Raw genomic sequence first — 24,210 nt, 5'->3', positions numbered from 1 at the left:
CTGTGGAGCCTCCAGAGATTCCTTAATCACAGTCTGAAAAGCAGTCATCTGAAATGAAACCCAGACTGAATCCAAGGAAGTAAAGACACCAGGCATGAAACAGCCACTTCTAGGAGCTTGAAATAATTCACTTTAATCCAGTTCTTTTCTTTTTTATGGGGGGGGGGGGGGGGAGAGGGAGGACCACCAATTGTTGTTCCATTTATTTATGCATTCATTGGTTGATGCTTATATGTGCCCTGACCAGGGATCAAACCCACAACCAAGATGATGCTCAGACTAACTGAGCTACCTGGCCAGGGCTTAATCCAGTTATTTTCAAGCTCAGCTCTAAGAAGCAGCAAAAATTTGGGAGGAACAATAATATGAGTCAATATTTATTGAGCACTTAAGTGGCAAGAATTAACAATTATCACCCCCACCCATTTACGGATGAGGAAATTGAGGACAGGGAGGCAATTAATTTTCTTGAGCACCTCTAATGTGAAGTTCTGGCCAAGAACCTTCCTGACATCATCATTTTGAAGGCTCCACAGCAGCCTTGCAAGATGGGCAATACTGTCCCTGTCTCACAGGTGAAGCGCAGGCTCGGGGACTTTAAATACCTCGTCAAAGGCTGGAAAGCAAAAATGGGAGGATTTCGGGTTCAGCCCAGACTCACTGTACTGTCTTGCCCCACGGCATCCAAAACTGAAGCTGGGGGAATCAGGACAAAAAACAGGTCCTCTGGCTCCTTGGCTATTCTAGCCATTAGGTGACTCTACCTGCAAGTGGCAAATAGGAAGCATCAGATGGTTCTGCTCACCAAGGCAATCGCCTGTATATAAGCAAGCCATGCTAGGGCGCAGGGACTGACAATTACAGCAAGCCGCCATTTACACCATGAGCATCACTGAACTTCGTGCTAGAGGGGACAAGCCCTGTACCTTGTGACTGTTTCCTCTTTCAGGAATGCCAGCAGAGACCACCACAGCCATTTGCTCCATGATCATGGGTGGAGTGTTCGAGAAGTTTCCTAAACTGAAAGTGTGTTTTGCACATGGAGGTAAGACCCCATTGTTTTGGTCAGCTCAGCTGCCATAACAAAATACCACCGACTAGGTGGCGTAAGCAACAGAAATTAATGTGTTCACGGTTCTAGAGTTCCAAGACCAAGGTGCTGGCAGGGTTGGTTTCCAGTGAGACCCCTCTTCCTGGGCTGTAGAAGGCCACCTTCTCACTGTGTTCTCACATGGCTTTTACTCTGTGCATGCACAGAGAGGGAGGGAAAAGGAGGGAGGGAGGGAGGGAAAAGAAGAGAGGGAGGTAAGGAGGGAGGGAGATCATTCTGCTGTCTCTTCCTCTTCTTATGAGGACACCAGTCCTATCAGATTAGGGTCCTACTTTATAACCTCATTTAGCATTAATTATCTCCTTAAAGGCCCTATCTCCTAATACAATCACATTGGGGGTTAGGGTTTCAACATATGAATTTTGGAAGGACACAATTCAGTCCCTAACATCCTTCCAGTAATCATTCTAGTCATAAAGTATATGATGGTTCAAGGGACCAAATTCCATTTTTGCAGACAAGTTTAGTTTGATTGGCACAGTTTTTGCTTTATTTTGTTTTGATTTGTTTTGATTTAAATCTCTGTCAGACTACAAGCTGTCCAGTTTCCAATAATCCCTACCATTCACTATTGTTTAAAATAGACCTATTTTATTCATTTACACTTCCTGCTTGGTCTCGGTAAGTGATTGAGTTTGTGACTCTTGGACACACAGACACACACAATCAAACTCCTCGTGCTGCTCTCTAATTTTTTTTTCTTCTCACCAGCATATAGAGACATCTTCCAGGTCAATAAGTACAGAGCTTTGTCATTTTTTGATTGTTGCAAGCATAGCAATACATTTTTAGATATTATAATTATTATTTAGATATTACCTAACTGATAGGTTGCCTCATTATTTTGCTCATATGACCACACCACATTTGAAAACTTTGACTACATATCTTTACACACTTGTCTTCTCTCGTTAGGATAAATTCCTCAAATCTGCATTTCTAGATGAGTTCCTGTGGGTTCTTCTGGGTCATCTCTCAGCATTTGGAACCCAGTAGGTCCTTTGTTAACCAGCTGGGCTATAGTAACTTTTCTTTGCATACAACATGAGGATTAAAAGGAATCCTTTTCAGCTCTGGCCAGTTGGTTGGAGTGTTGTCCCATACACCAAAAGGTCATGGGTTTGATTCCGAGTCAGGACACAGGCCCAAGTTGCAGGTTCAATCCCCATTGGGAGGCAACCAGTTGATGTTTCACTCTCACATCTATGTTTCTCTCTCTATCTTTCTTCTCCCTCCCTCCCTCTCTCTCTAAAATCAATAGAAAGGAATCCCTTTCAATCGAAGCAAGCCCTCAGTAATGGGTTTTACTTGCAGGTGGAGCCTTCCCCTTTACAGTAGGAAGAATCTCCCATGGATTCAGTGTGCGCCCAGATCTGTGTGCCCAGGATAATCCCATCAACCCAAGGAAGTACCTTGGTTCCTTTTACACAGACTCCCTGGTTCACGATCCCCTGGCCCTCAAGCTGTTAACAGATGTCGTGGGAAAGGTAAGCTGGGTCTACCATCTGGATGGCGTCTAGAGAGCAGAGTGCAGGATCAGCAACCAATTACTTGCTATCTCTCAAAAAAGGGGGGGATGGAAGAAAAGGCAACTGAAGAAAGAACAGGGACAGTGAAATTTGGGATTCGGCTTGTTTGCACAGGGGGTGCTATGCAAATCATCCTTCACCAGTGAGTATGCATCTCCAGGGAACCATTGTGTATGCCAGGGAAATCCCAGATAATCCAGATGGCCAGGAATTCCCCAGGTCAGCTCCTCTTTTTTAGGGTCATCTCTGTACCCATTCAAAATGACACATTGTGATGTAGTACACAGAAAAGAACCAACAGTTCTGAAGTCAAATTGTCCTGGGTTAAGATCATGGCTCTCTCTCTTACTGATAGGGTAAATTGTGAGCCTAACTGTCCTCACTCACTCAGTAAAGAAAACTGGAACATTAAAGAGGGGGAAATGGACCACCTGAAATTTCTTCCTGAACCAGCATGGCCTACATTTTGAAAAGGATTCTCTCATTTGGAAAAAGACCAGCACAGTAGTACTTTAAATCTCACAAGAAAAACATCTTTCCTCCCTTATAACCTGGTAGCTGCTCTCTCTTTTGGCAGCATCTCTACCCTTAAGCATTCTTTGAAAATGCTAACTTGGCAAATTATGACAATTTTAGAGCAAAGACCAGTCTGATTAGGGAAAAGTCTGAAATAGTTTTTCAATGCTGCTATATTACTGACAGATATCTGTAGGAGGTTTCCAGATTTTCCCAAGGAAATCAAATATTTGGGGTTTTCTAAAAGAACATGGACATACTTAGAGATTTGCAACATGGTACTTGGCTGTAGAGGAGTCACAAAGGCAAGCATTTAAATCTTGTTTAGCAGAAAAAGAGGCCCATCTGAAAGGTGCAAGTAGTGTTCTCTCTCCAGCATGGAGACTTCATCTCGCTGTGGGGCTGACTGCCTCTCTGCTGGAGAAACTGACTAGAACATAAACGTTACACATTCCGGTTTGGTAATAAATTATGTGCTGAGATGTGTTTCAGAGCCTTCAAGCTTTTGTGTTGTTCCTGGCAAAATGGATGCTTAGCAGCTGGTTGTGACTGTGAATTATTTTTGGTTCGGACAGAGGGGTTAGGGGCAGGTATGCACACAGGAAACTGCAAAGAGGAGATGCTGAGAGACTGTGAGCTCTGGCCTTTGAGCAACGGACGAGGGGGAATGGGATATGGGGTGGAATTTGGGAAAGGGTCATTTCTACTTCCTCCCATCAAGCCTAGTACCTCCTGGTTTTCTTGGAAATGGCAAAACCAGGGGAAATACAGCACTGACCTTATGAGGGATACCATCCACAGTAATGCATACTCTCAGCATGAGGGATATTTCAAAACAGCATTCAGGGTGATACGTATTGGCCAGGGGTCAGAGCAGAAGTGGAAGAACATGCAAAAGCCTCTTAGGGACCCACAGAAAAACTCAGAGGGCACTTTGCAAAGTTAGAGAGCTTACATTCAAACTGTGAAGATTGGAGCCATTATAATTTGGGCATCCAAAACAAATATGACCTCGTTTTATATGGCCTCACAGTCTGGTGAACCAGGACATGTAAGCAGTATCTATAATGATAAAAGGATAATATGCTAATTAGACCAGATGTCCTTCCGGACATCCTTCTGGATGACCTTCTTGACGAAGCTGGGGCTGCAAGGGAAGCCCGGGTCCTGGGTGCCATAGGGAAGCTGCTAGGGGAAGGAAGGCCTACTTTTGCATGAATTTTGTGCTTTGGGCCTCTAGTATATTAATAATTTAGGATTCTCTTTAAAAGATGAATGCTTCCTCATTCTAGTTATACTCACATCAGCAAATCTCTCAAAAATAATCCCCAAACCAAAATGGCTGAGGAAAGTCCTAGCATGGCCGCTGGGCTAGAGAGCCACTGTCCAGATTAGATTGAGAGGACTAATGCTGTGGAGGGAGGCCTCCAGGCCAGGGGAAAGGAACTGATGGGATATTTGATGTGTTTGAGAAGTTGAAACAATGATTGCCAGGCATGCAACAGATCTGTTGATGCATTAGGGACAAACAAATAGGACGTGCACAGAAAATTAAGTAAATGAAAGAAAAGGAAATAACTCCAAGAAAACAAACATCCATATCACAGCAGATAACCATTGTACATTGCTTACTCAGCAGTGAACAATACTTACAGTCATAATAGTATAAGTACTGAGTACTGATTTAACTAAAAATTGTAATTCTATCAGGAAAATGGAGAAAAAAAGTTGAGTAAGAAAGAAAATCTCAATGATTATAATGGGAAGTCAGTACTCTAGAGCAAGCATGTCAAACTCATGGCCCATGGGTTGCATTTGGCCCACAATGAATATTTTTGCGGCCCAGCCAATATAATGGTATGTAAGAAAGAAATGTTTTAATAAAAATGTCATAGCTTAATTTTTACAATATCCTGTTATACATAATTATTAATAACGAACTACAACGTTCGCTAATGACTGATTACTATAATCGTGTTGCATTCATTTCCCTTATGCGCCTTACATGCAGGCACACCATTTCTCTATACTAATATTAGCAGCGAATATTTTAGCAGCTGATTGCCACAACATTAGTATTGGACTGACTTGTTTGATGTGCGCAACAGGAAATATTTCACTTTCAGAGAACAAGAAAAATAGGTTTATTTGCGTTACCCTTATTAATTTGTGCAGTTATTCAGTGTCTGGTGAGTTAATGTTCAAGAAAAAATGTTAATTTTTATTAAAATGTTCTATTATTTTATGTTAATAATTACTCACTTATTTCAACCCTTTGTATTCAGCATGTCTCTATTGAAATAAACCTACATTTCTATGAAAATTGAAGCTTTTGTTTTTTTTTTGCAGCCCACATAGACTTAAACCTTGTTTATTTGGCCCATGTTAGCCTTTGAGTTTGACATGCTTGACTTAACCCCAAACTCTACCAGTTTTGTAACTCTCCTTTTGGTACATATAAACACATTGTGTACCATAGTTTATTAATTCTATCTTCTTGAAGAAATACCTTCAGGAATCTTCTAATTTGCTCTAATCTGGATTGGGTTGCTGCAGTTGTCATCTTGAAATCTCCCTTTGCTCACCAGCCACCCTCCCAACACACACACATACACACACACACACACACACACACACACACACACTGAATTCCCTGTTTCCTGAATTCTATGATTTTCCAATTGCTTGGTGGAGAACATCCTCCAATAACTTTCTGAGAAAGGGCATATGAGAGATGAAATTTTTGAAACCCTAGTTAACTATAAATGTCTTTATTCTTCCTTTATAATGAGTTGTTTGGCTAGGTATATAATTCTAGCTTGGAAACTGTTTTCCCTATTAATTTTAAAGACATTTTCTATTGTATTCTGACTTGTACAGTTGCTGTTGAGTAATATAATGCCATTCTAATCTTTGAATTTTCATATAAAACCTGCTCCTCTCCCTCCTCCCCCCAATCTCAAAGACTAAGATTTTCTTTTTGTCCTGAAGTTTCACAATAATGTTACTTGATGTGTAACATTTTTAACATTTTCAGCCATTATTCTAGCTACTTGGTGAGCCCTTATAGTCTGTAAATTTTCTTTATTTCTTTCATGACTTCCTTTCCTCTGTTTTCTTTTTCTGGAGTTTCTATTATTCTAAAGTGGAACTTTTTTTTTTTTTTTTTGTCTTGCAGCCCCCCTTCTTTGAGTTTTTGTTTTATGTTCTGGGAGATTTCCTGAACTTTATTGATAAGACCTTATATTTAATTAACTTTGATTGTTTATTTAATTTTCAAAAGCTGTTATTATTGTTCTTGCTCTCTAAACTTTAGTTAACATCTTCTTCATGCTGGGTGGAGGCAATATTTTTTATTTCTCTGAATATACTAATAATTTTGGGAAATTTACTTCTCCCTGCAAATCTTCATCCAATAGGTTTTTTTCTCTTTTTAAAAAAGTCTCATATTAAATGTTTTCCTTAAATGTCTGTAATCCTTGGCAGTCTGCTTATATTTAAGAGCAGTCACTGAAAAGGTGACCAGAAGTCTCTGCATATGGAGGGGGCCTATCAAGTGTGGTCTTCTCTATAGAGTAACTTCACTTAGCCATGGACTTTGAAGGATGTGAGTAAATTGAATTCTTGTACATTGCCAGTTGAAATGTAAAATGGTGCAGCCACTATGGAAACCAGTTTGGTGGGTCTACAACAAGTTAACCATAGCCCTAGCTGGTTTGGATCAGTGGATAGAGCGTTGGGTCGGCTTGCGGACTGAAGGGTCCCGGGTTTGATTCTGGTCAAGGGCACATGACCAGGTTGTGGGCTCAATCCCCAGTGTGGGGTATGCAGAAGGCAGCCAATCAATGATTCTCTTTTATCATTGATGTTTCTATCTCTCCCTCTCCCTTCCTCTCTGAAATCAATAAAAATATATTTTAAAATAAATAAATAAATATGTTTTTTAAAAAAAAGTTAACCATGGAATTAGCATATGTTCCAATAATGCCACTCATAGGTATATACCCAAAGAATTTGAAAACAAACATTCAGACAAATGCTTGTACACAAATGTTTATAATAGCATTATTTGCAATAGCCAAAAGGTAGAAACAACCTGTGTTCATCAACAAATGAATTAATAGGCAAAATGTGGTATATCCATACAAAGGGATATCATACTCAGCCATAAAAAGAAATGAAACACTGATACAAGCTCCAAGTGAATGGACCTTGAAAATATGCTAAGTGAAAGAAGGCAGACACATCAGTCACATGTGGTATCAGGTTATCTGCATGAAGTATCCAGTATAGGTTGATCCACAGAAACAGAAAGCAGAATAGTGGTTGCCAGGGGCTGGGGGTTAGGGTGGAGGGAGTGGGCAGGGGGAGAGGGAATGGGGAGTGACTGCTTCATGTGCATGACGTCTTCTTTGGGGTTGTAAAATGTTTTAGAACTAGATAGAGGTGATGGTTGCACAACCTGGTCAATGTACTAAATGCCAACAAAGTGTATACTTTAAAAATGGTTAAAAATTTTGCATTTTTTAAATTATAGTTATCTTAGTGTGAATTGATATCTAATTGTAGTTTTGATTGGCATTTCCCTAATGACCAGTGATGTGATATGAATTGCACCTCAATTTTTTTTAAAGTGAAGAGGCCTCCCTGCAAGTTAGATGTTCATCTCCTCCAACTAATATATCTATTCATATTTCTTTTCTTTATTTTTAAAAAGAAACCATAAATTCTTGTTCTATAAATAGAAAGTGTTTTTATTTCACAGTAAAAGAAATGGTTCACTTTTAGAAGGAGCAATGTTATTTTAGGCATTTTAGGCCTCAAATTTTTACAAAAGGCTTAAATGTGATCTTATCTTGGGTATTTGATCTGTGGATTAAAAGTTGAACCTAGGGGGATGAGAAGAGATAAACCAAAGAACTTATATACTTACTAGAGGCCTGGTGCATGACATTCGTGCACTTGGTGGGGGGGGCGTCCCTCAGCCCAGTCTGCACCCTTTAGCAGTCTGGGAGCCCTCAGGGGATGTCAGTCCGACTGCCAAGGAGGCAGGAGAGGCTCCAGCCACCGCTGCTGCGCTTGCCAGCCATCAGCCCAGCTTCTGGCTGAACAGCTCTTCCCCTGTGGAAGCGCACTGACCACCAGGGGGAAGCTCCTGCATTGAGCGTCTGCCCCCTGGTGGTCAGTGCGCATCATAGCAACCAGTAGTTCTGCCATTTGGTTGATTTGCATATTACCTTTTTATTATATAGAACATGCATGGCCCATGGACACTGGCAATAGGGTTGTGAATACCTGGCGGGGGTGTGGGGGCTGGGTGGAAGGGGGCGCAGGGGGGGGCAAATGGGAGACATCTGTAATACTATCAACTATAAAAAATAAAAATAAAATATTGAACCTAAGCTGGAAACCAGTCAGACCTGAAGGCGAAAGCTTCTTCACCCCTTTCCCATGCCTTCTTTACCATTCCAGACTGCTCTGTACAGCGGCGCTAAAGGTTAGGATGATCTGGAAGCAATGAGAAGATCTTTCATCACCAAAGAAAGACTTTATGAGGTTTTAGGCAGTGTAGCATATCATATGTGTTTGGAATATTTCCATCTGATTTAAATTTAAATGTATTTCAACATGTCTGTCTGTAACAACCCCTCCAACCTATATTCTGGTGAAAGGATGTTTTCCTGTGCACTTCTGTCCTCAATAGAGTGGAATCCTTTCTGTATCTAAGTTTCCGGAGACAAGAGTGTAAGTTACTACCTTTTCAAAAAGTTGTGATAAATGAGAAAGTCAAGTCCTGGCTCTACTACTTGTTATCTGGGTAACCTTCAATAGTGAGTCACTTAGTCTGTTTCCTCAATTGTAAAACAGAGATAATAACCAGGTAGAGTTGATGTGAGGAGCTAAGTAATACCATGCCAAAGGACAATACAGATGTCAGTGATTTATATTACCCAGTGCTTTACAGATAGTAGATGCTAATGTTTGTTTAATTGAGTTGTGTAATGATGTGGATATAAGGCTAATCTTACTTTGCATTGATTGAGTTAAATCTGGCTCTTTCTCTAGGAAATTATGTCTCAGGGAACAAACTGAATCCTTGGTTCACTAGAATGTTTGTAGTAAGCTATGTTATAACAGAGTTATGTTGTATTTACTGCAATGCTACTAATAAATATGCTAATGAGGAGATAGTTAATTGTTCCTTTTCCAGAAGACAAATGAATTTTCCTCCACTATTTGAATTTATTTAGTAAGCCACATCATTCAGTGTTCACAGCATTCCCTGAAAATGTGAGAGAGCTAATGCATCCCAGCAGGTGAGCAATTTATTTCCCTTCCCTGGCAGGAATATTAATCACTAGTATTATCAACTCAGTAAGTCTTTGGCCTCATAGGCTATGTGTGCTGCCGGCTTTGGGAAGGGAAATATATGCTAGGCAGTCTTGTTGGTACTGAGAAATCAATCAAGATCATTCCCTGCTTTACTGCCTGATAAAGAAAACCAGTGTCCGTCTAGATCTAGAAGGTATAGTGTCAGGATCCCAGAAGGTATAATGGTACCCAGAATGCCCACCACTAGAACTATTCCTTTGGAGTTAATAGTTTTCAGAAAGGTCCAACAAAATGTAGATGTTGTCAAGTATTCCATTAGCACCGATATCCTTAAAAACTGGTTCATGATTGATCCAAGGGAATAGACTCCTAAATCACAGACAAGAAGACAGAAGAAAGTTGCAGCTTTTGGGAGGTCAGGATCAGGTATGTTAGTTGGGATTCTGCATGTAATCCACTTAAAACCTAATCAATTTGCAGTTACAAGATAATAAGTAGTAGAAAAAGCAACACAAAAAGTACTTTTAACTCAAGAACTCTTTGTTAAGCATCAATCGAGTAGAGACTGATATGTTATGAAGCATGCAACCTTCGTCCTGCAGGCATACGTCATGTGAGGGATCTCTTCTCCCACCTTTTCCCTGCTACTCTCTCTTGTCTCTCAGAACAAGAAAACCAATTATCAAGAACTTCACTTTCAGTTCTCTTATGCCTACTTCCCTCTCCTTCATGAAATTACTAACAAATTAAAAAATGGTCAAAAGTTTACCAGGAGCTATCAACAAAAGGTGTACAGACAGATACGGGTATGGAAAATTCACACACCAGATTTTTACAAAAGGATAATTAACCTCCTATGGAGAGGAGTCGTGAACAATAGCTATAAATAATAATTAAATGCTGCCAAATCCTAAGTTTGGAGTTCTGCCACAGGCATCCAAAATCTAGTTAGGAAGGGGAGCAGAGACACATCTTAAGCAGGAAGGATAAATTGTTGAGGAGTAGTTTTCATTTCTGCTTTAAAGCCATTTGCTTTCTCCACATTAAAACAGAACAGACACACACACACACACCCTCTTAAAATGTATTTCTCCTAGGCCATAATACTAGGAGTGGAAGAATTCTAGACAAGAAAGAAAAATTAATTTCTAGATTTTAATTTCATGCCAATGTAGTTGACAAATATAATATAAGCATGGGACTTTTAAAAACTATGTAGTGTTGCCCTAACCAGTTTGGCTCAGTGGATAGAGCGTCGGCCTACGGACTCAAGGGTCCCAGGTTCGATTCCGGTCAAGGGCATGTACCTTGGTTGCGGGCACATCCCCAGTAGGGGTTGTTCAGGAGGCAGCTGATCAATGTTTCTGTCCCGTCGATGTTCCTAACTCTCTATCCCTCTCCCTTCCTCTCTGTAAAAAATCAATAAAATATATTTTAAAAAATAAAAACTATGTAGTGTTTTGGAATTGTAAACAGCTTTAGCAAAAGGAGTAGCAATATGGACAAATGAAACTCCAGTGAATACCAGCAGACAGTTAAGAAGAAGATCAGCTGGTGGCACAGATGTCAGTACACATAACTTTGGGTCTTTGGGGCTTCCATCAGCAGGTGTAGTTACCCAGTTTTATACAGTAGTGAATATAGGAATCTAGAAATAGTTGTTAAGTCTATTGCGGCCTTTCTCTAAATTTTATTGTTACTTTACCATATTATTTCATGTAAATATTTTCATAAACATGGGGGGAAATTTTTGTAGAAATCAAAGTGTCACATCCTCACAACAGTTCGAATTTAGAGTTTAAAATATATTTAATATTTAAGGCTTAGTAATAATGAGACTTCCCTCTTTCCTACAAGCAAGTATTCATTCCTTCAATGAATGTCAGAGTTTTATTTCCAAGTTGTTTCAAAAGAAGGGGCTTTCTGAACAGTACAATTCAAGATTCTATCTTGGCAGAGACATTTTATAGGGAGGAAATTGGTTCAATCGTTCTGTTAGACTTGGGGGGAAAGAGGGAGAGGAGGCGGAGAAGGAAAATTATAATAAGAAGGCTAACTATTTTCCAGGAAGAGCAGCTAGTCACATCGGACCACAAAGTTCTGCTCAGCTCAGGTTTGGGACAACTTTCTTTCTCACATATTACCTTTGCAACTCTAGGCAAGTTAGTTGTCATCTTTGTTTCTTCATCTGTTGAATAGGAGTAATAATAATAAAACCTATCTCATAGGAAGGTTGTGAGGATTAAATGAGTTAATGAATGCAAATGGCTTAGAACAACATCCTGCACATAGTAAGCAATCAATAAATGCTAGATATTGTTGCTATTCTTATTATAAGAGAATAGCTCATAGAAATGTAAGAAGTGCTATGAATAAAAGTGTATATAGGGTGCTTCAGAAATAGAGAGCTCACACTTGACTGAGCTAAGAGATGGTAAGAGCCTGAGTTAAGGGAGAAACTAGGGAAGGGGAGTACAAATGATAGATGCAAGAAGTAATATAGAGGAAAAATCCAAAGCTTAGTGACCCATGACTTCCAGACGTATCTATATTTATAGTTTTTTTTTAAACTCCATATTGTTAAGATGTCAGTTCTCTCCAAATTATAGGTTCAACATAATCCAAGCTGAGGCTAAAATTTATAGGCATATGCAAAGAATCAGAGAGGCAAAATAATTTTGAAAAAGAAAAATGAAGTTGGAGAGTTTCAAGAGCTACTATAAAGCTATGGTGGACAACACAACATGGCATCAGCAAAGGACAGCAAGGGGGTTGATGGAGTAGACTAGAGAGTGCAGAAATAGACTCACTCTTGTCTGGTCAGTTAATTTATGACAAAGGTACAAAAGCATTTAAATAAGGATTGGAAGGCCTTTTCATAAATGGTGCTGGAACAAGTTGATATCCATACGAGGTTAAAAAATGAACCTTGACTCTACTTCACACCACACACAAAACTTAATTTGAGGTTGTCTTTAATGCATGCGGGTTTGGTTCGCAAGGACCAGTGAATGGTGCCCATAATTCCTGTTTGTTGGCACACTGTCGAGGCTACTGAGAGCCCACGTTCCTGAGACTTTTCCCTTTCCACAAGAAGAGAGTAAAAGAGGTCAGGTGATGGCAGCAGTGTTCTTAACAGCGAGGCCTCAGGAATCAGTGACTTTTGAGAACACGGATGTGCATTGCACTGAAAAGGAATGGGCAAGCCTGGTGCCTGCTCAGATCCTCATGTACAAGATGGAATACTAGAGAACTATGGGGCCTGGGCTTTCCTAACATCATCCACTTCCAAACCAGCTCTGATCTCTCAGCCTGAGCAAGGGAAAGAGCCATGCTTCATCCAGCCACAGGAAGCCCCAAACAGGAGGAGCAAGAGATCAGGTCCTGCAGGGTACATCTCAAAAACAGGATTTACCTACTTAGCTAAGATCTTATCACATGTAATAAAATTAAAAATTCTTTAAAATCATCAGTTATGAGAAGACAGGACAAGCTTTAACCAGTTTTCAAAGTAAGAAGTTGATTTAAAACCATTGTAAATTACGTCAAATACACATTTTCTTTTTCTGTAGACTAATAGATTTAATGTTTTCAATTCATTAAAGTTATTCATTTTAATGTACCAAAATAGTTAATTTGAGAAGGACCAGACCATACACGTCAACATAAAAGCTGACACTATAAAATTTCAAGAAAAAAATGTAAGAGAATATCTTCTCAACTTGAAATCCAGCAAAAATATTTTAGACAGGACACAGAAATTAATAAACATTTTTAAAATGATCAAATTACAATTCATCAAGTTAAATACTTCAGTTCATCATAAGAAAAATGAATTAAATGAATAGGTAAGCCACATAATGATATAAACCATATTTTTATGATAAAGGACTTATATCCAAAATAAAGTACTATAACTCAATAATAAAAAGACAACCCAATTTAAAAATGAACAAAAAATTTAAATAGCCACATTCCAAAAGACGTACAACTAGCAATAAACATGTTTACAGAAGCAGGGAGATATGAGTGAATGTAGCCAAAAGATACAAACTTCCAATTATGAGGTAAATAAGTTCTGAGGATGTAATGTACAGCATGGTTACTGTAGTTAACAATATTATGTTGCATATTTGAAAGTTGTTGAGAGTAAATCTCAAAAGTTCTCATCACATGAAAAAAGTCTATTACTATGTAAGGTGATGCATGTCAACTAAACTTACTGTGGTAATCATTTCTCAATACATACACAGTAGTCCCACTTATCATCAGATTAACATTCCCCTGTGTCAGATGCCCATGGTCAACTGCAGTCCTAAAATATTAAACAAAATAAGCAATTCATAAGTTTAAACTTACACACAATTGAGAGAAACGAGATGAAATCTCGTGCCATCCTGCTCCATCCCTTCTGGGAAGTGAAACATCCCTTTGTCCAGAGTATCCATGGTATATGTACAGCACTATAAGAGAGAGAGAGAGAGACCACATTCACATAATTGTCATTACAGCATATTCTTATAATTATTCTATTTTGTTATCAGTTATTGTTGTTCATCTCTTACTGTGCCTGATTTATAAATTGAACTTTAGAATATATATATTTATGAAAAAACACAGCATATATATGTGTGTTGGAGCCAAAACTTAACATTAAGTTTTCTTTTTCTGGGATTTATTTATCTTCTATATATATAGGGTTTGGTACTATCTATAGTTTTAGGCACCTAATGGGGGTCTTGGAACATATTCCCTGTGATTAAGGGGGGACTACTGCACATATCAATTCATTATGTCACACCTAAAACTAATACAATATTATATGTCAATTATATCTCACTAAAACTTGGGGGGAAAAGAGAAGAATCTAAAATATGTTCTTTAAAATAGTAAAAAATAAATAAGCAAAGATGCCCTACATCATTAGTTCATCAGAGAAAAGCAATTTAAACCACAATGAGGAACCACCACCCATCACTAGAGTGGCTAAAAACAAAAAGATAGAAAACTCTGTTAGGAATGTGGTGGAGCAACTAGAACTTTCATAGACTGCTGGTAGGACATACTCCTACCCTAAGACCCAAAAGTTGTACTCCTAGATATTTACTCAAGAGAAATGAACACATATGTCCACAAAAGGGCTTTACAAGAAAGTTCATAGCAGCTTTACTCAAAATAGCCAAAAAGTGGAAACAATTTTAAGTGAAGGGACATTAGAGAACTGTCTGGGGTGATGGAAATGTTCCGTATCTTGATAGGGGTATACATTCGTCAAAACTTATCCAACTAAATACTTAAGAAGTTTGCAGTTTACTCTGTAATAAATATCTTTAAAATATTGAATTCTAGCTAGTAAGTTTTCTTTTTGCAGCAGTATGTTTTAGCAATTCTGCAAATACTTTCTGTGCATTCTAAGCTTAAGCAAAATGAGTAAATTAATTTAGTAAAAGTCAGGTGTCTCCCTGTTGGAAAAGGTAGTTACAAATATAAATAAGTAGATATAGAAATATGGGTGTGTCTGTGTACACACATCAGAGTTCCATATCAACAAAATTATCACATTTGGTACCCAGAGCTTGGTTTCGAAATACTGTTTTCCCCTGTAAGGAAGCTAGGCTGCTTGCAGAAAAGGTTGATTTAACTACAGATAAAGTACAAAATGAGCTAGAGGGATTTCCAGTGCCTCAGAGTAAGAAAGTACTCAAAATAATGGTATTATACTTAATGGCAAAAGACTGAAATGCTCTTCCCTCACCACTTATATTCAGCACTAGAGGCCCGGTGCACAAAAATTTGTGCACTGGGGGGGTGGGGGGAGGTCCCTCAGCCCGGCCTGTGCTCTCTCAGTCTGGGAACCCTCAGGGGATGTCCACCTGCTGGCTTAGGCCCACTCTCCGGGGGATCAGGCCTAAGCTGGCAGTCAGACATCCCTCTGGCAGCCTGGCAGCCCTCAAGGGATGTCCACTTGCCAGCGGGGAGCAGGCCTAAGCTGCAGTCGGACATCCTTAGCATTGCTGAGGAGGCAGGAGAGGCTCCCACCACCACCGCTGTACTGGCAGCCGTCAGCCTGGCTTGTGGCTGAGCAGAGCTCCCCCTGTGGGAGCGCACTGACCACCAGGGGGCAGCTCCTGCATTAAGCATCTGCCCCCTGGTGGTCAGTGTGTGTCATAGTGACCAGTCATTCCCAGTCATTCTGCTGTTGTGGTCAATTTGCATATTACCCTTTTATTATATAGGATAGAGACCTGGTGCACGGGTGGGGGCCAGCTGGTTTGCCCTAAAGGGTGTCCTGGATCAGGGTGTGGGTCCTGCTGGGGTGCCTGGCCAGCCTGGATAAGGGGCTGAGGGCCATTTTCAGGCTGGCCACACCCCCTTCAGGGTGGGGGTCCCCACTGGGGTGTCTGGCCAGCCTAGGTGAGGGGCTGATGGCTGTTTGCAGGCTGGCCAAGCCCCCCAACGGGGACCCTCACCCCATGGGGGTGTGGCCAGCCTCAATGAGGGGCGTTTTCAGGCTGGCCACACACCCGATGACCCAAGCTCCCAGCCTCTCCTTTTTTTCTTTTTCTGGGATTTATTTATCTTCTATAATTGAAACTTTGTAGCCTTGAGCATAGCCCAGGACCAGCCAGGGCAGGTGGGAAGCTTGGCTTCCTCCATCACCAGGGGCAACCCAAGCCTCCAGCTCCATAACCACCGCCATCTTGGTTGGGTTAATTTGCATATTTGCTCCTGATTGGCTGGTGGGCATGGCTGGTGGGTGTGGCTTGAGTGTAGGGGCAGGACAGTTAATTTGCATGTTTCTCTTTTATTATATAGAATTGTACTGAAGACTTTAGCCATGGCAATTAGGCAAGAAAATTACATAAAAGGCATACAGATTAGAAAGGAAGAAACAAAATTATTTGGGGATGACATATAGAAAATTCTAAGGAATCCACAAATAAACTATCAAGGCTAATAAATGGATTCAGCAAGGTTGTAGGATACAAAATAAATATATGAAATAAACTGTATTTATATTTACTAGCAATGAATAATCCATAAATGAAATTGAGAAAAACATTTCATTTACAACAGCATTAAAAAAGAATAAAATACTGAGGAATAAATTCAATTAAAGTATAAGACTTGGACACTAAACTATGAACCATTATTGAAGAAAATTAAAGAAGACCTAAATAAATGAAAAGACATCCCATTGATTGGAAAGCAATATTGTTAAATGGCAACATTCTGACATGGATCTACAGATTCAATGTAATACCTATCAAAAAGACAGACGTGCTGTCTTTTTTTCTTTGCAGGCATTGACAAGCTGATCCTAAAATCCATATAGAAATGCAAGGGACCCAGAAGAGCCAAAACAATCTTTAAAAAAAAAAAAAAAGAACAAAGAGGATTCAAACTCCCAATTTTAAAAAAAAATAAAATAATATTGGACCCCTTCTTTATACCATACACAAAAATTAACTCAATATTGATCAAAGACCTAAGTGGAAGAACTAAAACTACATATTCTTAGAAAACATAGTTGTAAATCTTTGTGACCTTGAATTAGGCAATAATTTATTAAATATACACCAAAACCACAAGCAAAGAAAAAAATAGGTAAGTTAGACTTCATCAAAATTCAAATTTTTGTGCCTCAAAAAGCACAACTGAGAATGAAAGGACAACCCACAGAATGAAGAATATATTTGTAAATCATATACCCAATAAGTATATGAGTTTATATTCAAAAAATATAAACTATTATAACTAAATAACATCAACAACAAAAACACAAAGGATCTGAGTAGATATTTTTCCAAAGACATATTAATGACCAATGAGCATATGAACAGAAGATGTTCAACGTCACTACTTAGTCATTACAGAAATGCAAATCAAAACTACAATGAGATATCACTTTACACCCACTGTGGTGGCTATAATAAAAAAAGATGGACAACAGCAAGTGTTGGTAAGGATTTGGAGAAATTAGAACCCTGATACTTTGCTGGTGGAAATGTAGAACGCTGCTGCCACTATGTAGAGTAGTTCCTGAAAACACCAAACATGGATTTACCAGGTGACACAGCAATTCCACTGCTAGAGATATTCCTAGGAGAAATGAGCATATGTTCACTCAAAAACGTGTACACAAATGTTCAGAGCAGCATTATCATACTAGACAAAAAGTAGATAGAAACAACCCAAAAGTCCATCATCTGATAAGTGGCTCTACAAAATTTGGTATATCTATATGATGAGTGTTATTCAGCCTAAAAAGAACTGATTTGGGCTACATTATGAATGAACCTTGAAATCATTATACTAAATGAAAGAAGGCAACATATTGCATTTCATGTTTATGAAATTTCCAGAATAGGCAATTCATAGACACAGGGGGCAAATTAGTGTTTTCTTGAGGCTGGAGGAAGGAGGTAATGGGGAGTGCCTGCTAATGGGAATGGGGTTTACTTCGGGGTTAGTAAAAATGTTCTTGCATCAGGTAGTGGGAATGATTACAAAAATTCATGAATATACTAATGCCTACTGAATTGCACACCTTTAAAAGATGAATTTTATGGTACATAAATTACATCTTAAAAAAGAAGGAAGATCTCCTGCACCCCAAATTCAATCTTTTTTCCTAGAAGCAACTGTTATTTATTTCTTGGGTACCATTCCTGAAATAGACTCTAGACATACAAACATGTATTTGTGTATGTATAGGTCCTTGTTAAAAACAGAAATATGAGTATAAAGCAGATACATTGTCCTAGACATTTTTTCTCTCTTTACAATATAACTTCAAGTACATTCCTCTTTACAATATAACTTGGCGGTTATTCCATTTCAGCATTTGGTCCTGAATATGCTATAATTTGGTTGGCTAGTATTCTGCTACAAATAATGTTGCAATTAATTTTCTTGTGTACATTTCCATGACATGCATACGAGTGGGATATGTTTCTTGAAGTTAAATTTCTGTATTTTATTTTAATAAACTGTCATTGTTGACTTATGTCCTTCTTACTACAATGTGGGTTCTCTGAGGACATAGACCATTTCTCTTTTATTGACCAGGGTAATCTAGATTCCAGAACATTGCCTGACATACTAGGGCTTTATATATTTGTAGATAAGCCTGTGTGCTTTGATGTACAAAATGTCAAATGAAAATTTGAAGTACATCATTCAAGAAACAGACAATGATACAGTATAGAGACAGGAATTGTTTGGGGGTTTGTTTTTTTTCCATCCAATTGATTTTATAGTTTTTCTTTTTCAACTGTAGTATGTTTTCAAAAATTGTGGGATCAATTGCAATGTATCGTTATAAGAAATACAGAATCCTTCATTCATTGGAAGACATCAACATGTTTTATTAAATAAATGCCTGATTCTTATATTTGAGTATTCTTGCAGTTATTGGAGGAGAAAGAGGTCGGGGGGCGCGGCGAGAGGGGAGATGGAAGTTGATTTGCAACTTTAGGAGACCTAATAGTGACACCTGCTGGAGAAAATGTCAGAATAGGTTGGGGGATCTGCTGTTGTTTGTTTTTATAAATATGTTTTATTGATTTCAGAGAGGAAGGGAGAGGAAGAAAGATACAAACATCAATGATGAGAGAGAATCACTGATAGGCTGCCTCCTGCACACCCCCTACTGGGGATCAAGCTCGAAACCCCAGCATGTGCCCTGACAGAATCGAACTCTGACCTCCTGGTTCACACAACCACTGAAACACACCAGTCAGGCTAGAATAAGTTTTTAATCCTTTGACTTTTTAAAATTTTAGATTAGTTTGTTTCTATTAATCAGGAAGAAATTTGATATTTTACCATAGGAGTGCTTGTAATAATTATATATAATTAAGTTTACAGGAGATTCTTTGATGTTGATGTTCTAAAAAATTATAAATAAAAACATTTTTTTCTTTTTTCAGGATAAAGTCATTTTGGGAACTGATTACCCCTTTCCACTAGGTGAGCTAGAACCTGGAAAATTGATAGAATCCATGGAAGAATTTGATGTAGAAACAAAGGTATATGCCTTTTATTTCATGGACTTCTTCCTGTTTTCCTCCTCTAATTATGTTTGGTTTCAGAGCACTCTGATATGTGATATCAAAGAACAGGGAATATTTACACTTAATATTCTTACAATTGTTACTAGATCACCAGAAATACTAGTAGATGAATTATTAAAGGACCAAAAAAAGTTTAAAAGCTGAAAGTCAACCTACTACAACTAAATTTATAAAGAAAGAAAACTGCAAAGAAGCATATCATAATAATATATTTATGTTTGCACGTTAGAAGAAAAATGTCTAAATTTTTAATTTAATATTTCTCTTACAATCTACCCATCTCAAAAATTGTAATGATTCTAGTAATTTGAATATTGAGACTAAAGTCTTAATTAACAAGGACCCAAGGAGGAGAACCCTCAAGTAATTGGGTGTTTTCTTTTGGCATTTGACTTTTAGGTGGGTAAATGTGCCATAGTGCTGCCACTGCCTGTTCTACCCCTGAGGCTCCTGAACCAAGTAGAGTTAAAATGAGATTCATTGTCCCGGATTCTCTCTCCCTTGCCATCCTTGACATCCCCTCCCCCACGCCCCCCAACAAAACAAGTTCTTCGGAGGTCTTCACCACCAATCACTACACAGGGTCAGGGATGGCCAAAAATAAAAACATGTGGCTATATAAACTCTTAACAAATCTCACAAGTCGTGGTCATAATCCTTTTGTATAATACTTGGCTTTCTTCTAAACTAGAATCCATAAGTTCTCTTGGTCTCTAATTCTCTGCTCTAATTGTTAAGGATTTAGTGAAGCACATTAACAAATGCCAAGAAGAATCCACTCTGCTTACTGGTTGCAAGTTATTAACTGGGAAACCTGAGATTCCCTTGGCACTGACTCACCTTAAGGCACTTATAGTCTTGAATTGTTAAATATGTTCTTATTAAGTAGGAAGCCATAATAAGATTTTTTTTTTACTTTTTCTTTTTACAACAGAGGTTGAAAATGAAAAACTATCTATAAAATTAATAAAAATTAAACTGAAACCAGATTACCCCAAGCATCCTGATTAAGAGTTTAATGGGATAATTATTTTGTCTTTTATTATTTAATTTTATGTGCTTATCACTTTCAAGTTTTAAAATATCTTGTATAAAAATTTTATACTGTCACAAATAAAAATGACATTTTGTACAAAGTTAATTATTGCAACATTGCCTGTAATAAAAGATTAACAACAATCTATAGGAGAATAGTTACATAAATAAAATTGGAATCTATACAGCCATTAAAAAAAACACTAAAAATCAATTTATAAGATATATTAAATTTAAAAAGCAAGGTGCTAAACAATATATATAGTATATTTCCATTTGTGTATAGTATACTATCCATTTGTGAAAAAGAATCTCTATATACCTAAATATAAGCATTTGCTTATATGTGTATAGAATATCTCTAGACTAACAGGTAAGAAACTAATGGCTGCACAACCTTGTGAACACACTAAAAATCATTAAATTATACACTTTAATGTATATATAATTATATATGGCAGGTTAACTATCCTTACTAATAAAAGGCTAAGTAGTCATCACACCCTCTCAAGTGATACCCTCACACCCTCACAAGATGGCTGCGCGCACAGCAGAGGCAGGGTTCCCGCGGCCCTGCGCCTCAGCGGCTGCTCAGTGCAACATCTGCCAGGGTTCACACAGCCCCACACCCACCGGAGAGGCAGGACCCCCGGCTCCGGCCTACCTCTTTGGAGCAATTCATCAAGGAGCCCCGGATGGGTGGGCAGAGCCTACCTCTTTGGGGTGATGGATTGCAGGGCTCCTGCACTGTGAGAGTGCACAGGCCAGGCTGGGGACGTCCCCCCTGAGTGCACAAATTTCATGCACCGGGCCTCTAGTATCTCAAGAAAGCTGTTGCAAAGTATAAAATAAAAATATATTCCATTACAGAAAAAAAAGGATGACTATCTCTGGGAAGATAGCATCCATTTTATAATTTGAATTTTGAGCTCCAAAGCTCAAAAATTGATCATGATATCTAGATGTATATATGGTATGGATGTTATACAACTCCATACATGTTTCCTTCCACCCTCAGCTACATGCCTGAACTTTGCAAACTGGACAATTTTTAGTTAGTGTATCACAAAGTTACCTTTAAAATTATAGGCATTCTTTTGTTTATAGAAGTTGATTTAGTTTATAGCTGGGAGAAGGTGAAAAAAAATGTGGCAGTCCTTTTCTAATGTGAAATTGATAAATGTACACATTTGTACATTTATTCTGAGACTCTTCATCTATATCACTTTTCCTGCTCTGGAAGAGTTCCCTTTTATTTGGGACCGTGCAAAAGGACAACACATGCCTGGAAGCTGGGGGTGGCTACATGACTTCCAGCTCTGCTGTTCCACAGTCCTAAACTGTACCTTTCTCTGTTTTGCCTCCAAATCGTCCTTAAAACCCATTGAGAGTCCTGTTGAAGTTCCCAAAGAGCATTTTCCTAAGAGGGTTCTCTCTCCCCCTTATAATTTCCTCCTTTCCTCCTACAACCAAGTTTCAAACATGGGGCAAGAGGATTTGGGTAAGAGATTCATTGTTTAACCTGCTAATATTTTTCTCTCACGTTGGGGAATTGATTTTTTAAAAACCTGATAAAGACATTCAATAAAGGACTTAAGAACAACCATTAAATAATGCTTTAAAATAAAACCTTTTCTTTTTTTCTTTTTTTTCAGGACAAACTCAAAGCTGGCAATGCCCTAGCATTTTTGGGTCTTGAGAGAAAACAATTTGAATGACTGAATTCACTACAAAGGCAATCTTTCGAGAAGATATTTTATTCTTGTTTTTAAATATGTATCACACATGCATACTAAAATCCTATTTTGAACTATTTTATCCAGAAATAGAATGCCCCTGAGTATCCTAAATTATACATAACAAAAATGACTCACATGTGTTTTTCACTCTGAAAAGCAGTACATTATTTCACATGCAAACCAAAAATGATTTTCCCAGCACTTTAAAAATTAATAGCAGAAATAAAATGCAAAGATGTCATTAATGCTTTATATGGAAAAGCAAAACTAGATTCACCCTAGAGGACTCAAGTAGGTTCTCCACTTTGAGCAAGTGTATGTGCTGAGGGCCCAAATAACCCATTTTTATTCAATTTAAACACCTTCCATTGGCCCGTAACTGGTCTGGGAATGCTTTAGATGCCACAAACTAAATGCTGTAAATATTTCATAACCTATAGGAGCTTATAGTTCAAATACGGAGGCAAGTCACATGTTCATGAAATAATTACTAAGCAATGCAACGTGAGTGTCACAGAAGTTTCAGTAAAATTCATCTGGACTCAAACTTTTGGGAGAATCTTCACCGAAGTTGGAACTTGGAGTGAGTCTAGAAGTATGGAAAAGGCTTATGGAGAGTTGGAGGTGGTAAACAGATAGGAAGGAAAAACTGTGGGAATAGAGTTTCAGACTAAATGACAATTTATTCTGGAGAAAAGTTCCAGGCTATAATTTACTTTCACCAGAAGCTATTTTATTTTAAAATACTGAGTAGAGCGTGTAAAGCTAGCCGTGGAGACCGAGAGCAGAGCAACACCAGGGTAGCCTTACTCTACTCACTTCATTTATGGTCCTACCTGGGCTGCTGAAAATGAACTTGGAGGGGTGATGAACATGTGTTTTGTGTACCTCTGGCTGAATTCCAAAATCAAATGTAATTTTTCAAAACTACCCTCTTGCTTTGACTGATTAATGCTCATATTCCCTCCCATTGGCCCAGAAAAATTGAGTATTGGCATGTAATTTATGCTAATATAATTTTTGCTAAACTACATCTATCCCATTATTTTTACTTTACTTAGTACATTACTCCATCTCTTTGTTGCTCCTCCTGTTGCTTTCTACTACTTTACCCACCCACCGCTCTGCTTATTACACCAATCTGCCTGAAATGGAAAACAAGGTTGAACAAAAGAGCAATATGAAGGATGTTATTTTTCCTTCCCCATTATTTAGGGAAAAGGTCCATTCCTCCTCACATATTCTATATTTGAGCACTTTTGAACATAATGTTTAATTACTGTTTTATCATGAAAAGTAACCTGATCATTTTAGTAAATATTAATATCATTGATATGTTGATAAATAATGAGGATATTCATATTCACAGAGTGTTTACGTGATGTGTGAGCTGTAGCACTGGGGATATAGAATAAAAGGGATAAAGAATAAAATTTCTTCTCTAATGAAGCCTACAGTCTGGAGGGTAAGAAATATAAGGAGGGAGAGAAGAAGGAGGAAGAAGGAATGGATTGGAGGGGAAAAGGAATGAAGGAAGGAAATTTTTCTGATAAATACGATGAAGCGGTTAAAATGGGGAAATGTATAACGGGACTATGAGAAGGATGGGGAATAAGACATTAAGTTGTGGGATCAGAGAAAGCCTCTTTAAAGAAAACTTTGACCTAAGACTTGAGTGATACAACAGTAATAGTTAGAAAGCCCTTCTCTACACCCAGATTAAAGAGGAATTTACCCATCTTTCTTCTAGTGCCTGCATAGTTTCATTGTCTTATGGTTAAATCTTTGACCCAATCAATGTTGGAGTTATCCTTATATATGATGTGGGGAATGAATCTAATTTTATTGCAGCATTATTTGTTATTGTA

The 24,210-nt window shown here is 38.3% G+C and overlaps 1 protein-coding gene and 1 long non-coding RNA gene across 2 annotated transcripts in view; one reads left to right on the top strand and one right to left on the bottom strand.

Annotated features, from left to right (window-relative positions):
* The window catches only part of ACMSD (aminocarboxymuconate semialdehyde decarboxylase), a 48,704-nt gene extending 25,432 nt beyond the window's left edge, over positions 1 to 23,272 (top strand). Inside the window, exons 7-10 of the mRNA XM_070423095.1 lie at positions 950 to 1,045; positions 2,426 to 2,598; positions 19,425 to 19,523; positions 22,259 to 23,272. Of these exons, the coding sequence (XP_070279196.1) occupies positions 950 to 1,045; positions 2,426 to 2,598; positions 19,425 to 19,523; positions 22,259 to 22,321 (431 nt within the window). The 3' untranslated portion in view covers positions 22,322 to 23,272. The remainder of the gene's footprint in view (positions 1 to 949; positions 1,046 to 2,425; positions 2,599 to 19,424; positions 19,524 to 22,258) is intronic.
* The window catches only part of LOC139015355 (uncharacterized), a 37,141-nt gene that overhangs the window by 1,211 nt on the left and 11,720 nt on the right, over positions 1 to 24,210 (bottom strand). Inside the window, exon 2 of the long non-coding RNA XR_011472435.1 lies at positions 13,849 to 13,952. This is a non-coding gene — a long non-coding RNA (uncharacterized lncRNA). The remainder of the gene's footprint in view (positions 1 to 13,848; positions 13,953 to 24,210) is intronic.

This window comes from Myotis yumanensis, unplaced genomic scaffold, assembly GCF_028538775.1.
Source record: "Myotis yumanensis isolate MYYU_CA2020_CCGP unplaced genomic scaffold, mMyoYum1.0.hap1 SCAF_8, whole genome shotgun sequence".
In the NCBI taxonomy this organism is placed as follows: Eukaryota; Metazoa; Chordata; class Mammalia; order Chiroptera; family Vespertilionidae; genus Myotis; species Myotis yumanensis.
This window is presented reverse-complemented; position numbering and strand designations above follow the sequence as displayed.